This window comes from Anolis carolinensis, chromosome 3 (assembly GCF_035594765.1).
Source record: "Anolis carolinensis isolate JA03-04 chromosome 3, rAnoCar3.1.pri, whole genome shotgun sequence".
Lineage (NCBI taxonomy): Eukaryota > Metazoa > Chordata > Lepidosauria > Squamata > Dactyloidae > Anolis > Anolis carolinensis.
The window spans coordinates 205,439,060-205,455,367 of NC_085843.1; the positions used below are offsets into that span (position 1 = coordinate 205,439,060).

Genomic DNA, 16,308 nt, shown 5'->3' on the forward strand with positions numbered 1-16,308 from the left:
CTAGTGGAAAACTGTCAAAGTACTTGGTTGGTTTTACTTGAAATCAATAAATATTAGCTCCCATTTCCCATCTGTGGTTGGTGCTGCTCAACTTTCCCCCTCTGTCAACAATCCAGTTGGGTATTTTCTCCTACTTGTATATGCACCTAATCTATGGAACTATTAACTTGCCAGCATTTATTGCCTTTCAGAAATACATGATTTTGACATGTTTGTGCTTGAAAAGCCATGTAATATGTGAGTATGTTATGAGTTATAGGGTTTTTCTTCGTGTACTCTGTGAATGCACACTAATGGAGAGGCTGCGCCTGCGCAGGTCCCAACGGAAACTCTTCCCAAGCTGAAGTTTAAATTTTGGCGGTAGCCACGCCCCTCCGTCCCCGGAGGGCATATAAGGCAGCCCTTGGCGTCTGCTCTCCAGTTCCTTTTTTTCCGCCGCAAGGTTCACTTCGGATTCTCATGTCTACGACTCGCTTCAAGCGCTGCACTCAGTGTGCCGCTAAAATTCCTGACTCCGACGGCCACGCCAAGTGCCTCTACTGCCTCGGAGAAGCACATGTCGTCGGTACCTGCCGTTTCTGCCTGGCCCTAACGGCCCAGGCTCGAAAAAATAGAGCCGCGAGGCTTAGAGCGGCGCTCTACGAAAAATCGCTCGCTCCTGAACCCGCTCCGTCGACTTCGGGCACGAAGTCGCCGCTTAACCCGGAATCGATGTCGTCTTCAGCGGCTAAAGCCCCTTCGGTCTCGTCTAAGGCGTCCAGAGCCTCCAGGTCGTCCAAGGCCGCTAAACCACCGTGCACTCTCACCACGGCCACGGTGTCGACACGTTCTGGTCGGGTCGGTCCTTCCTCGACGTCGAGCTCGGTAGCTTCCGTTTCCTCGGCTCGATCCCAGCTCGGGGCTCCTCCATCGACCTCCGCGATGAAGATCGCCTTTAAAAGGGCTCATGAGGAAGCTCGTCGGACCCAATCCGACTCAGCAATGATCCCTCCCACACCGGGTAAATCCCTGAGGGTTCCATCAAAACAACCGCTCGCTAAGAAGAGGGCAACCCAACGCTCTTCCTCTTCTGCCTCCTCCAAGATGGATGTCCCTTCTTCGGCAACTTCTTCTAGAAGGTCTTCTCCGATCGCTCCCGCTCAGCGACCTCGCCAGCCTTCTCCTCACCAACTCTCGGACGGCGAGTTGCAGGACTCACCCCACCACTCCACTCAGACAGTGGTCAGGGTCCCATCTCCTCGACCTGCTGCTTCTCATCGTTCATCTCGTCAGCAGCTTTTTCCCCCGACCTCGACACCGGAACGGGGTAGACAAACCACTCGCCTGGCTCGAGCGGTCCAGGCTTCGGCCTCCAAACAAACTCGGCTGCAGATAGCTCCTGCTCTTGAGGCGGTGCCGCCACCAGAGACTGTGTTGTCATCTCCCCCCCAGTCCCCTCAAGGGGCTGGGGACGATGAGATAGAGATTGATCGCCCGGATTCTGCTCTCTCGGCCTCGGTGGTATCCTTAGGCCTCGATCTCTCTCCTCCCCATGATGCCTATGAGGTGGATCCTCCTTCGCCTACCGACAACATTCGGGCTTTCTCCGAGCAAATGATTAGAATGGCTGATGCCCTGGGTTTAGAAATTAAACAGACTTCCAAAGCAGTAACTGACCCGGTTTTCAAACGGGTCCAAGCCCAGGCCCCTCCAGCCACGCTGTTGCCGTTCTTACCCTATCTCCTCGATGTTATCCAATCTTCGTGGAAAACCCCCTCCTCGATCCCTCCTACCTCGAAGAGAATCGAGTCTTGGTATCGTACGGATGACGACACCTTAGAATGGCTTAAACACCACCCCGACCCGAATTCCATGGTCGTGAAGGCCTCTCAGTCCTCCGGTCGTGAATCCACTACCCCTGCAGACAGAGAGGGTAAAAGGTTCGACGCGGTCGGCAGAAAGCTCTACTCCGGAGCCCTTCTACTTTGTCGAATGGCGAACTATGGGGCCTGTATGGGGGCATACCAGCAGATCCTCTGGGAAAAAGCTCAGCCCTTCTTCGCGAAGTTGTCCGACGAAGACCGGTCGGTCATGTCCACCCTCCAACAAGAGGCCGATTCGTTAGCGCATCATCAAATCCAGATGGCTAAGCATACGGGCGACACGGCCGGCAAGATGATCGCCCACGCCATTGCCATTCGCCGCCACGCCTGGCTGAGATCTTCCGGCTTATCTTCTTCCTCGAGGCAGGTCATCGAGGACCTCCCCTTCGACGCCATGGGCCTCTTTAATGCTGGCACCGATGACAAGCTTAAAACCAACCATGACTTTAAAGTTCTAGCCACTAAATGCGGCGATCAACCCCAGGCTCACCGCACCAAGTGGTTTCCTCAACGCTTTCGACGCTTCCCGCCTCCTTCTTACCGCCAGCAATCTTTCAGACGTCCCTCGGTATCGAACAACCAAAATCGCCATCAGCCCCGTCGGGCCGCACAACCTCAAAGACAGCGCGGCCGGGCCACCCCCACCGCTGGTCAACCTATCCGGCGTTCCTGACGCCATCTCTCCTTCCAAAGACTCTTTCTCCGGTACCGATGTCGTTCTCACTCCTCCACACCCCTCTCCTCCACCAAATCAACCTCATGGTCTCTTTATAGACCGCCTGGCTCCCTTCTTTCACCGGTGGAAATCTATTACTTCAGATGCCTGGGTTCTAAAAATTGTCCAAGAAGGCTATGCCTTAGAATTCGAAGAACTCCCTCCCACCGGTCAGGTCCTTCTCTCCAACCCCTCTCAAGAAATTCTCGCAGAGGTCGACGCTCTCCTCGCCAAAGGGGCTATTCGGCCTTCTCCATCGGCACAGGACCCTCAAAGCTTCTTCTCCAGGTACTTTACGGTCCCGAAGAGGGGTGGGGGCCTCCGCCCAATTCTAGACTTGCGCATGCTCAATGTCTTCATACGCCCAACCAAGTTCAGGATGGTCTCCATCGCCTCCATCCTCCCGATGCTTCAGCGCGGAGACTACTTCGTGTCTATAGACCTCCGAGACGCCTATTTCCACGTGGCGATTCGAGAAAACCACAGGCGCTTCCTCTCTTTCAAGGTCCTCGACCAAACCTACCAGTTCACCGTTTTGCCCTTTGGCCTCGCTACCGCCCCAAGGGTCTTTACCAAAGTCGTCGCTGTCGTGGCTGCCCACCTCCGGCTCCAGGGGATCACAGTTTTTCCCTATCTAGACGACTGGCTTCTGGTCGGATCCGACCCTGTCCTACTCCGTCGACACGTCGACTACACCCTCTCTCTTCTAGATTCTCTCGGTCTCCAGCTAAACCACGAAAAATCTCACCTCATCCCGTCGAACAAGATCCGCTTCATCGGCGCCCTGTTCGACTCAATCGCTCAGACTGTCTCGCTCCCGCTCGACAGGTTTCTAGCTCTCCGTCATCAAATCATCTTCTGCGAGACCCACCGAAGAGTTCGGGCTCGATCCATTCAAATACTGCTGGGCCACATGGCCTCCACAGTCCTCACGACCCCGTTCGCCAGGCTCCGTCTCCGGTCCCTACAGAGGTGGTTCATAGATGTTTTCAAGCCATTTCGCCACCCCAACTCGAGTTTTCTCTCGATCCCGCCTCATGTTCGTCGGTCGCTTCTCTGGTGGAAGTCCCTCTCCAACGTCTGCAGGGGTCTTCCGTTTCACTCGGTTCCTCCCTCGATCACCATAACCACAGACTCATCCAATTTCGGCTGGGGAGCCCACATGAAGGGCCTCACTGTTCGGGGCCTCTGGTCTCCCTCCGAGAAGGCCAATCACATAAACTTTCTCGAACTCCTTGCTATCTTCAAGGCTCTGAAAGCCTTCTCCCGCCTGATCTCCCAAAGATCTGTCCTCGTACAGTCAGACAACACAGTAGCAGTATTCTACATCAACAAACAGGGCGGCACGGGCTCAAGGAAGCTGATGCTTCTCTCCTCCCAACTGTGGCATTGGTGCATAGCCCACAACATCCAAATCTCGGCGACTCACCTTCCCGGGATCCACAACGACTTGGCAGATGCCCTCAGCAGAATGACGACTTCCTCCCACGAGTGGATGCTCGACCCCGAGACTCTTCTTTCTCTCTTTCTCAAATGGGGTTTCCCCACCCTAGACCTCTTCGCTTCTCCCCAGAACGCTCAGCTGCCTCGGTACGGGGCAAGACTTCTCCCGTCCTCCTCTCCAGGCTGCCTGGGAGACGCCTTCCTTCTGGACTGGTCGGCGGAACCAATCTATCTCTTTCCGCCTTTTCCTCTGATACCGAAGGTCCTCCAGAGGCTCCGATCGGTACCGATGTCGGCGATCCTGATAGCGCCAGCCTGGCCTCGTCAACCGTGGTTCCCGGCTCTTCTTCATCTTTCCAAGGCGACCTTCTTCACTCTGCCTCTCCTACCACACCTCTTATCCAGAGAAAACGGCCAGATTCTGCATCCGGATCTCCCCTCTCTACATCTCACTGCTTGGAGGATTCTCGCCTGACCTCCCTCCCGCAGAACTTACAAGAGGTCCTCCGCGCAGCTCACAAGCCGGCTACAACCAGGGCCTACACTTATAAAGTCTCTCGCTTTCGTTCCTTTCTTCGCTCCCGAGGGATCACTGCTTTCCCAACCTCGGTACCGATTGTGCTGGACTTCCTTATGTCTCTAGCAGAACAAAAGCTTTCTCTTGCCTCTATGAAATCTTACCTGGCCGCTCTATCATGGTGCTTTCAGCAGCATGGTAGACCATCATTGTTTTCCGATCACCTCGTCAAGACCTTCTTAAAAGGATACAACAACATCTGCCCACCGGCCCAACCTCCTACCCCAGGCTGGAACCTCGAGCTTGTCCTTTCCCAGCTCACTGCTTCTCCCTTTGAACCTTTGGCCTCGACCGACCTACGTCTCCTTTCTTGGAAAGTTGCCTTCTTGGTGGCCATAACCTCAGCGCGCAGACCCTCGGAGCTGGCGGCCCTTCGGGTCGATGAACCCTACCTCCGCTTTCATCACGACCGCGCCGTTCTCCGTCCGGACATCACCTTCCTTCCCAAGGTGGTCTCTGCTTTTCACCTTAACCAGGACATTGTCCTTCCCGCTTTCTTCCCAGACCCCTTGTCTCCCCTTGAGCGGAGACTGCACCTCCTTGATGTGCGTAGAGCACTTCTGTTCTACCGAGACCGTACTAAGGACATTCGAAAGACCCCAAAACTTTTTGTGGCCCATGCCCCAGATAAACTGGGCAATCCTATTTCTTCTCAAAGACTCTCACACTGGATTGCTCAGGCCATTGAACTGGCCTATGAACTAGCCAAAAGACCTCCTCCCCCGTCGGTCCGCCCGCGTTCGACGAGAGGTCTCTCCACGTCGACTGCCTTCCTAAGGGGCATTTCCCTGGACTCCATCTGCAAGGCAGCGATCTGGTCTAACCCCCTTACATTTGTGTCTCACTACAGGTTAGACCAAAAGACTTTGAAGGATGCCGCCTTTGCTAGGGCGGTTTTATCCTCATGCTTGTCCTAACCTTCTGCATTTATGACTTCTATGTGGGTGCCTTTTCTCATGCGACCCTCTTGTTGTTTTTTCCTGTTTGGTACATGTTTGCACTACTCTCCTGATGATCCGTGCCTTATTGCTATTGCCTTCCCCCTTAGGGGAATGATGTTTTCCTGTTTTTCACATGTGCTCTTAAAGGGTTATATCATGCCTGACCGAACTGCCTTCGGTGTTTGGCGTGTGTTTGATGCAATACCTTAATGGGTCCTTGGACCAGGGTTTCTTTGATGTTTTCATGTTTAATAAACATATGTTTGGACAGTTTTCTCGTTGTCAGGGTTTGCTTAGCCCGCCTCCGAGACCTAAGCTTGCTAGTCTCCATTAGTGTGCATTCACAGAGTACACGAAGAAAAAGGACAGGTTGCTTACCTGTAACCATGTTTCTTCGAGTGTACTCTGTGAATTCACACAAGCCCGCCCTTCCTTCCCCTCTGGCAAACCCTCTTCCTTTCTCGTTGCCTTTGCGGCGTAGGAACTGGAGAGCAGACGCCAAGGGCTGCCTTATATGCCCTCCGGGGACGGAGGGGCGTGGCTACCGCCAAAATTTAAACTTCAGCTTGGGAAGAGTTTCCGTTGGGACCTGCGCAGGCGCAGCCTCTCCATTAGTGTGAATTCACAGAGTACACTCGAAGAAACATGGTTACAGGTAAGCAACCTGTCCATCTCATGACTTTGTAAGGTCTTCTTAGGAATGAAACACACATCATTTTGCCAATTCCTTCCTCTGAAATATAGCCTACCGCTCTCGGTATTTGTTGAGGTTCTCCATCCAACTATTAACCATGACTGACCCTGTTTAGTTTCCACGATCAGGCAGGATCTGATGCGTTTAGGGTATTTAGACCACATGGAAGAAGTATTTAGAGTCTGCTTATTGTATGTTCCCCTTTTGTTGATGGAACACAAATTAGAAGAGCGTGGGATGTTTGAAGGAAGAAGTGATTTCATCATTTCCATGTTGGCCTACATCTGTAATTTGCCCAGTAAGTTACAGATTGTCAGTCAAAACTCAGATTTAAATTCTTTGTTCCATCCAGGACTTCTCCTGTGCATGCGTATCAAAGTACTCTGCATCTTGAGAAGTATAGCATGGTAAGATGGTATGCATTATAACGTTACCGCATTTTCTTATAGGTGGTTTTCTCATACACTGCTGATTTCACAGTGGTGTTTCTCAGCATGCAACTGGAAGAAATGGTTGAAACTAGCGTACATGTGCAGAGAGAACAGTTTGAAGCTTTGACGTGTTGCATTTCCTTCCAAAAGGGAAGCCTTGAGACAGCCAGTATCACAATGTAGAGACAAACAATGTAATTTAGGAATTATCACATGAGGCAGGCAAATTGCAATTGCTGCAGGACGATGGCATCTTTGCCTTGGGCTCCTCACATGATGTCACTCTTTCCCCGCTGCTTTCTCAATGGGAGGGAAACAGCCTTTTACAAACACAAATATTCCATTAATGTCCCTTGTCACCTCGGAGAGAGAGGGCGGAATATAAATAAAGTTTTATAATATGTTGTTGTTGTTGTTGTTGTTGTTGTCGTCGTCAAAGAAATACCTTCCAGTAGTTTCCCATGGATGACATCCTGTGATAACTCCAAGGCAAAGATCCTGTTGTCCTGCCATAATTGTGATTTGCCTGCCTCAAGTGATGAACTTATTCATGCATACTGGTGTATGTTTGAAAAATTAAAATACTGGTGTTTCTTAGTTATGCAGGCTTGGTACACACATGGTATTAAAATAACTAGGCTCTCTTCATGTACTACCTGCTTTTGGATCCCACAGTGCCAGTTTTGTTATTGAGGTATGTATTAAGGAAACATTCACTGCAAATGGCCTAAGATAGTTTTGATATGTCAATTTTAATGAAACTAATCAGGACTATAGTCTCATGTTTATGTTGTTTCTATTCTGATTTTGCAGGCACACATCTTTTCTTTGGGAGCCACACTAGAAGCTGTAGTTGAGTACATGATGGAGCCTGAAATATATTCAGAATGTAGCCAAGATCTACATACTCTGCTTGAAAAAATGCAGGAAGAAAATCCTAAAGATAGACCAGAAATTGAGGTAATTGGGTGAAATGGAGAACAATTTCATATCATGATGCTGATCTGTCTTTAAGAAAAAAATTACTCCTCTTTTATATTGATTATTTCTTGGAAAATAATTGTCTGGTATCAAGTTTCCATAAAAAGATTAACTATATAAGGAACTTCACAGGAATCCAAGGAATGCACAGAGTTTGTGTAAGAGACACACAAGAGTTTTGTGCAATTTTACACTCTAGTACTTTTTTCTAATGGTCTACTTTCCATGTTCAAACTCATAGGGTTTCTTTAAAACATAAGGATAGATATTTTGGAAGGATACCATATATTTCCTTTAGTAATACTCACATATTAATATTAGTTAAAATGGCAGAATCTGCATTTTCAGCGGTGTTCACAATTGAATGCAACCTTGATGGCTGAAGGAACTAGATTCCTGGCCATTTTCTTATATCCTAGCTGTTTTCTTTTGGCTCCTTGTAAACTACCATGCCAGGAAAAAGAGCTAAGTTATGCATAAATATTAATTCTGGATCCAATCTAATGTCTTCTAGCCAATGTTTTGTAGATGTGTGTCTCAAATGCTAATTGTTATTTGAAACTTTAGTTTGACTGATTTGCTTTGGCACAAATACCTGGAAGCAGATGATAATATTGTAGAATCAAGACCAAAGTCTTTGGAAAACAGTCTGCAAAACCTTAATCTCATCTGTATCTTTCTGTTTCTTGGACATTGTTAGCCTCTTATTAATGTGGCTATTTTGGTTGCTACGAGATAATATATATTTTATTATTCAAATTCACTTCAATGCAGTGATGTATGATGAGGCAATTTAGAACATTTAGTGAATTATGGTTGCAGAGTCCACTGTTCATTCAAGAAAAACATGAATAGAATGTTAATTAAAATGTAGTCTCAGAACTGTGTCCATAAATAATAAATATCTGTGTAATGATATCTTGAATATAACAAATGTTTTAAAATATTTCATTCCAACTAAAAATCACATACAACAATAATAATTTGGGTTACATGATTTTGCATTTTCGCAATTGCTTGTTTTAGAAATACAAAACTCTGATACTAAGATCTTGTATCAGATTGAAAACATGCCATGCATGATAGATAGGCAATTATTAAGTTAACTATTTACTTATCATTATAGGATGTCATATTTTTGTGTGAAGAGAAATTGAAGCTCTCATCCTCCAGTGATATTTGCCAGTGTCTTTCTGCTATTGGAAGAACAGTACTTTCAATGGAATCATGTGGTGCCTTTGAAGGTATACTTTATCTGTTTTAGAAATGACATCACATTTGCATAAAGGATCCAATAGTTTTTTTTAAAAAAAACCATGAAACAGGATCTGAATAAGTTTATATTAGAACAAAAATCTTTTTCCTACTGTGTCATCTAAAAATGTCTATTGTTATAGTGGCAAACCTATGGTAAGGTTTTCTGGTAAAGATTTATTTAGAGGAAGTTTGCCATTGCCTTCCTCAAAGGCTTTTCTTCCAATAAAAAAATACTGAGAAGTCAATTTCTGTGTCTCTGGCATTAGAAAAGGATATTGTGTTTGTTCATTGTTCTGTATTTTCAAGTAGTATTATGTTCCTAAGGCAAACAGGGGGGTTGTTTTAGGAGTTGCTGTTGCCTTTACCTGAGACTTGGAAACAAGTTTTGCTACTTGGTCTTTTCCATGTGGCACATCAGTGGATGGGGCTGTTGAGCATGGATTTCACTGTAACCATTTGCAGTAGAAGAGGAAAATTGTCTAACATACTTCAAGTCCCATTTCACAATTTAGCATTTGATAATCTCCTTTTATAATGACATTCTAAGGCAGCACTGTAATATCAGTACAATCCACTTTTTCTTTGGATGTGATGGGATCATGAAGGGGGAATAGTTTTAATGTCTATTTTTGTGTCCAGATAGTTGCAATAACTTGTGGAAAAGACGAGACAATCAGAAGATTTCACTTTATGAACAGTGTGCAGATGACTACTTAAGAGAAAATTCATCTCCAGATGTTGAAGCTGATAGTGGTAGAAATTCCTCTGCTGTGTGTATAGCAAATGATCAAAGTGAAGATATGAAAGAAGTTAAAAACAACCTAGTGAATGAAGGCTTTTGCTATCAGCCAGTTTCATCTCCAACTGCAAAATGTAAAGAAGAGGAGAAAAGTACAGAATACAACACACTGGAGACAAAACCTTACACGTGTGAATTGGGGACAAAAATGCTTAAAACAAACTGCTTGCGGAAGGTGACAACATTTCCAATGCTGCCATTTGAATCTGAGACAGAACCAAGAACTTTCTTCCCCATTAAAACTCAAAATGGGCCACTAACAAGAAAATACAATCCGTTACAATCCAAATCATTATCTTTATTAAGTAACAATCACAATGTTTTAGAAAGAGGGCTAAATTATGGCCATAGAAATAGTCAACTTGGCCCAAACGCAGGATATTTCCAGGAGACCAATAGTTACTTAAAGGAATTTTACCTGAACCCAAAGATACCTTGGCTTTATCAATACCATGTGAAATCTTGTGATGACAATAAAGCAGATTTTCAGCCATATAATCATTCTGTTTCTGAAACCCAAGAAAACTTTGGTAAATTAAATGGCTCAAATGAATCACATTCTAGCTATCAAATACTAGAAAGCTATGAACCATGGCAATATTGTGAAAATTCTCCATGTTCAAATAAAAACACTATGTTAGGTGTTGGCACGGTGTCTACAGTGTTTACAGAACTCAACAAAAATAGATATAGCTCAAACTCGCTAAATTCTCCGGCCAAAAAACTCACGAAGAGAAAAGACTGTTATATTGAAGACATGCATTATATTGAAGATTCACTGCAGTTCAGTGAAGATAGGAAGTCTGATATGAAAAATAATGAACAGGTAAGAGAAACAGCCTTTTAAAAAAAGTATTTGTGTGGCATTGCAGAGATTTAATTGCAGGTTGGGAAAAACTGCCTTCTTTTAAAGTATTGTAGCTTGTGTTCAAACTTACATTCAGCAAGAGGTATTGGCTGATGATTTTTTTATTACCAGTACCTTAAATAGTAAAGATCTGTGTTTTCAAAGGCTTTCATGGCCTGAATCACTGGGTTGCTGTGAGTTTTCCAGGCTGTATGGCCATGTTACAGAAGCATTCTCTACTTAACGTTTTGCCCACATCTATGGCAGGCATCCTCAGACGTTTTGAGGTCTGTTGGAAACTAGGCAAGTGAGGTTTCTTTATCTGCAGTTTATATATATTCCACAAAAATATAAAATTTGGTTATTTTTCTTATTGTGAATTTTTCATGAGTCTATAGCTATAAAGAGTCGGGTTGGCAAAAATGTATTATTGATGGCCTGCATTTGGAATTATATGCAAATTCATTTTAATAGAAGTTCCAAGTGAATGTGTGAGGCATATTAGAGACCATTAGTGGTCAGTTTAAACTTCAATATAGCATATTAAGATTGGGTATCAGCCTAAACTCTGTTCTCCAGCATCACAAACTATTTCATCCACAATTAGTGGAATTATCTGATACATTTATATCTAGTAATATTGAAATTGAGTAGGCCAGTGTTTCTTCATGAAATTGTATATTCTTGCAATTATATAAAGAATTTCCATATAGCGATTAGGAAAGAGTACCAGGCAAAAGTGAAACCATGGTACATCAACTTTGTTACAAGCAATCCTTCCCTTTTCTTTAAATGAAATGCAGTATATGCTGCCATTCATATTTAGTTGTCCTAAATTAGACATTTGGGTATAACAAATTATTTTAATGGATTTTCATAGAATCATAGAGTTAGAAGTGACCTCCTGAACCATCCAGTCCAACCCCCTGCCAAGAAGCAGGAAAATTGCATTCAAAGTACCCCTGACAGATGGCCATCTAGCCTCTGCTTAAAAGCCTCCAAAGAAGGAGCCTCCACCACACTCCGGGGCAAAGAGTTCCACTCCTGAACAGCTCTCACAGTTAGGAAGTGCTTCCTAATGTTCAGGTGGAATCTTCTTTCCTGATTTATTTATCACTGTGCTTTTTCAGTTTATTTGCAAAATAAAACAATTGTTTTTTCTTTAATGACATGCTGTCATCGCTTGGGAATTTGTCATATGCTGCACAATATGTATTCAGTAACTTGCATATAGCAGCATCCTTATGCAGGGCCAATAAATTATAAGCAGTAATTTTTTTCTCCTTTTCCGTCTTTCAAGGCAAGTAGTTGTCCATTTTCTTGTTTATGCTGACTTCCTGTCTCCTTTGGAATTCATCCTTTTGGTGTTTATGTTCTCTTTTGTTCCAGCAGCAATGCTTCTCTGCCACTAGTACTTCCTTGAAGTAAATACGTCTACACTAATTCCATAACCTTGCATTCTTTATCCTTTACTTTTCCACCAATGTACATTGTTGAACCTGTTTGCTTTCTTGGTATATAACTGTATTGTCATGACTTTCAAAAATGCCCTTTTCTCTGCAATTCACAAATAGATATTTTGTCAATTCAAGTGTGACTGGAGATGTTTTCCCCCCTCTAACCTACTTAATTCCATTCTTGGTTTGTCATTTCTTTGGATGCAGTTGCTGTGGCTTAAACTCTTTAACTGTGACAGCAGCAAAAACCAGACTAGATAGTGAGTTTATACTGAGGGAAAATTCATTACTATCAAATGATAACCATTGCCATGCCCCCCTGATGGACCTTATTAAGAGAAGGATGTGGTTTTCAGAGTAGATTATTTTATCTGTTGAAAATAGAAGTCCATTTCTGTAAGAAAAGGAAGTCTTTTTTTTCAAAACGAAAATGTATTGGGAATAAGACACTGTGTAGCATGATTTCAGAAGTGGAGTTTAAAAGCAATACAATCAGCACCTATTTTCATTAATTTGTATTTGCGTGACATAGGGCCCTTCCAGACAAGCCCTGTATCCCAGTATCTATATCCCAGGATATTTATCCCAGATTATCTGGCACTGAGGACTCATATAATCCAGTTTAAAGCAGAAAACCTGGAATCAGATCCTAGGATATAGGGACTGCCTGGAAGGGCTCTGAGATAGTGTTGGGCAGGATTGAATATCGGCCCTATCTATCTTGATCAGTATGGTGAGTAGGTTGGGCTAAAAGCGGTGCTGGGACTTGATAGGTCCTTTGGATAATGTTGTCTGTTTGCTTTTCTTCACATTGCACTCAGTGAATTACTTGGGAAATACAGTAGAGCTGATCTTTCAGTTTCACCCAATAATACAATAGTATATTGTTAGACTACAGAATCTGGGGTGAAAATGGAGTGTTTATAATTTCATAGTTGCCTTCAGCACAGAAACAGAGTTTTAGGCAGTCTTCTTCTACCATGTTCTTTTTCTAAAATAAAAAACTATATCTGTTCAAAAGGTTAATGTGGGCATAGTTGTATCAGACCTGTTTTAAATTTTTTATCCCTTATCAAAATCTCCCTTTGTGGTAGATTTCACAGGAGAGAATTGGGATCTTTTAAAAGTTACTCTGTTGTTGTTGTTTTTGTTTTTTGCGGTGGGGGTTGTGCTTGCATAATAGTAAATGCAAGTGTCTGGCAAGAATATTTAGGAACATCTCAGAGTTACTCATGGTTACTTTTCTAAACCGATTGGCTGAAATATTGCACTATGTAGCATGATTTTTGTTCCTGGGTTATAAATGTCATTTCCTAATTGGTTCTATCATAAAAAACATGGGAAAGGTTTATTTAACTGCAAAAACTTTGTTTTTGCGGGACATCCTGCACCACATTTTGGTATAGTTTTTCAATTAATATCTCAGAGTCCCAACCAAATCAACATAGTTTGTGGCAGCCACAAAAACAAACTTTCTAGAGTAAAACAACTACTTTCAATGTAAGTACTGTACAATTAAACAGGAAATAACACTTTCAATCTAGGAACAGACTTTTTTCACATTTTGTTATTTGTTGTTATTGTTGTTGTTATTGTGTTTATACCCTGGTATTCCACTTCACAAGGAACTTCAAAGTGGCTATACTACAAATATAAACAGTGATGGTTTCTTTTTTATTGTCACTTTGAGAAATTTGCTACTTGTTTTAAGTTGAAGTAGGGAAATTGTAGTTTTTGAACCACATCCAGTTCCCCAAGGACATGTTTCAGGCCTCCACGGTTCCCAGCATTCCTCTCCCCAGATGTGGAAGACTTCTTGCCACAAAATGTGTAACCTTAGGATGTTTGGGGTAGCATTGGGTTGCATGCAAAAAGTAAAATTCACAAATTGAAGATGGGGATATAGTAGAGATGCCATGGACCTCCCTTGTGTTTTGGTAATAATATATCCTGACAGTTGCCTGCCTCTGTTTTATGAACAGGAATATTCAAAAGGGATACCTATGAATGTTTATTTATAACTGGTCCTCTTGCAATCAGACTGTTTGTTGCTTTAGAACATTAGGAGAACAACGTAATGCAAATGTCACAAATAACAAGCAAACCTTTGCGTTTCTAAAACCTTCAGTGTTAGAAACTGAACTTAGTGCCCTTGCACATACAAAACGTGGCTTTCATCACTGACCAAGATAGGTCTGTCCTCTCCTTGCTATCTGGTATATTTATTTTTCTTACTGGCTTTTGTGATAATGAACTAAGCATATGATTAAAAGGAAAATGTCAAAGGAAAATGAAGCCCCTCGGGGAGATAGGGTGGAATAGAAATGAAGTTTTTATTTTTATTTCTTTTATTTATAGGTAAGATTTTAATTTTGAAAATATTTTTTCTTAGTTTCTTGCCATTCTTTTGTATTTATTTAGCAGACTATTTATGGCACTCAGAAATAAGGGGATGTCTGGATATTGATGTCTGAATATTGAATATTGATAGGTCAGAAATGTTTTCCATCTGCTTTTCTCATTTTATATCAGAAACAAACAAAACCTTTCAAAAGTAAGAGGAGGAAAGGAGGGAGAGAAGGATGCCAGAATGTGAACGTGAAAGGGCTGGTCACAAAGAGGGAAAAGAGAAACATCTTTCACAATTACCAACATATAGCGCCTAATAGATTATTTCTGAAACAATAAGAACAGAAAGAATAGCTATATCTATATTAAATGTAAGGAGAACTTTATAAGCAAGGTACAAAAACCATGGCATCCTGGGGTGTTATCTGTTGCTAGACACGGCAGTTTCAAATGTAGACCAAAGTATCATATTTTTTGAAGTTTTTTTTAAAATTAAAAATGAGCACATTGAGGTTCAGGCAGAGGTGAAAAAAAACTTTATTCCTAAAAATTTGTAAAGTTATGTTGCTTTTCTTAAATGTAACACAATCCTATGACTGCTGGGATGCTTCAGTCTGAAACCCATAAGGTTTCAGATTTCAAAGTCTTAGCACCCGGTGTATTAATCTCTTGAAGTATAGATGATGTCAGTGTTTATAGAGCAGTTAAATTACATCCTGCTAGCTTCACTAGTGATATTTCTTATATTTGGATAAATATGTTTTACAACAAAGCTCTCATCTTTCCATATTATTTCTCCTTGTTCTACGGAAGAGCTCTAAGTGGTGATGAAGCCTTACACGTCAAATGTGCAAAGCATAGCTGCCAAGGTAAATCAGGCTTTAGAGCTGGCAGCTTAGAGATGACAGCTAGAGCCAAAGAGATCGTGACATGTTGCAAAGAATAGAGCTGGGGATTTTTTTGAGGACACAAACAGTCTCTTTTCTGCTTCTGTTGTCCTTTGCTACATTTAATATAAATATAATTCTGAAGTTGTGGTCCCTTTGAAATGCTGCAGTATTTAAAAGTGGAGGTTAGGTTGGATGCAATTGCTAGCATTTTCTCACACATCATCTCTGTGTAAATGATGGTGGTTAGACATGTCCTATATTCTCCAGATTTTAATAGCTTTGAGGGTTTCTTAATAGCATACTCATTTTTTCCCCAATAGAGCCACATGTGACATAACCAGCAAGTCTTTATATTATCTGTACTATTTGAAGTCATGGGGGACATTACTTCTTTGTGCACCAATAAGGCATAACAGTTGTGATATTTAGGACTCTGTAACAAACAATGAAGCTCTGTACAAGTTGGGGGTAAATGTGTGAGTGGGCAAGCTAGTATGTCTCAGGACTCTTCTACACTGCCTTATAATCCAGATTATCAAAGCAGATAATCCACATTATCTTCTTTGAACTGGATTATATAAATCTACACTGCCATATAATCCAGTTCAAAGCAGATACTCTGGATTAATATGGCAGTGTAGAAGGGGCCTTTTAAGGGCTTCAGTAGGCAATCCAGCCTTGCATTGGACAGCACAACTAACTGTGGCTTGCTTCATGTGCATACACAGAATTAAATTAATGTAACCTTTGCTAATGTTCTTGGATTCAGAAATGCTTTTTTACTTCTCAACTTGTCTTAACATTTTGTTTTCAGTGCATTTTTCTTAAACACCTCTTAACACAATATGGCGAACCCTTGAAAGACTATGAACTGTGGGCTTTATGCCGTGAATGCTTGCTTACTCTGGAAACATATGCAGATTATCCAGGTAGGAGCGTCATTAATTTCTTTTAAAGCAATATGTTTCTTTATCTTGATAGCAAAGGCATGATCTATGCTTCCATAAGCATGGCTATCTTGGGCCCTGATAAGGAAAAGGAGAATTCATATAAGGGATGTTATGA

At 42.8% G+C, this 16,308-nt stretch overlaps 1 protein-coding gene across 5 annotated transcripts in view; it reads left to right on the forward strand.

Annotated features, from left to right (window-relative positions):
- The window catches only part of kndc1 (kinase non-catalytic C-lobe domain containing 1), a 119,547-nt gene that overhangs the window by 47,217 nt on the left and 56,022 nt on the right, over positions 1-16,308 (forward strand). For all 5 annotated transcript variants that reach the window (XR_010004591.1, XR_010004590.1, XM_062976125.1 and 2 more), the window contains exons 4-7: positions 7,477-7,623; positions 8,771-8,888; positions 9,541-10,526; positions 16,058-16,172. Coding sequence is in view for 3 of the 5 variants with exons in the window: in XM_062976125.1 (XP_062832195.1) it covers positions 7,477-7,623; positions 8,771-8,888; positions 9,541-10,526; positions 16,058-16,172 (1,366 nt within the window). In the remaining 2 variants the exon portion in view is untranslated. The remainder of the gene's footprint in view (positions 1-7,476; positions 7,624-8,770; positions 8,889-9,540; positions 10,527-16,057; positions 16,173-16,308) is intronic.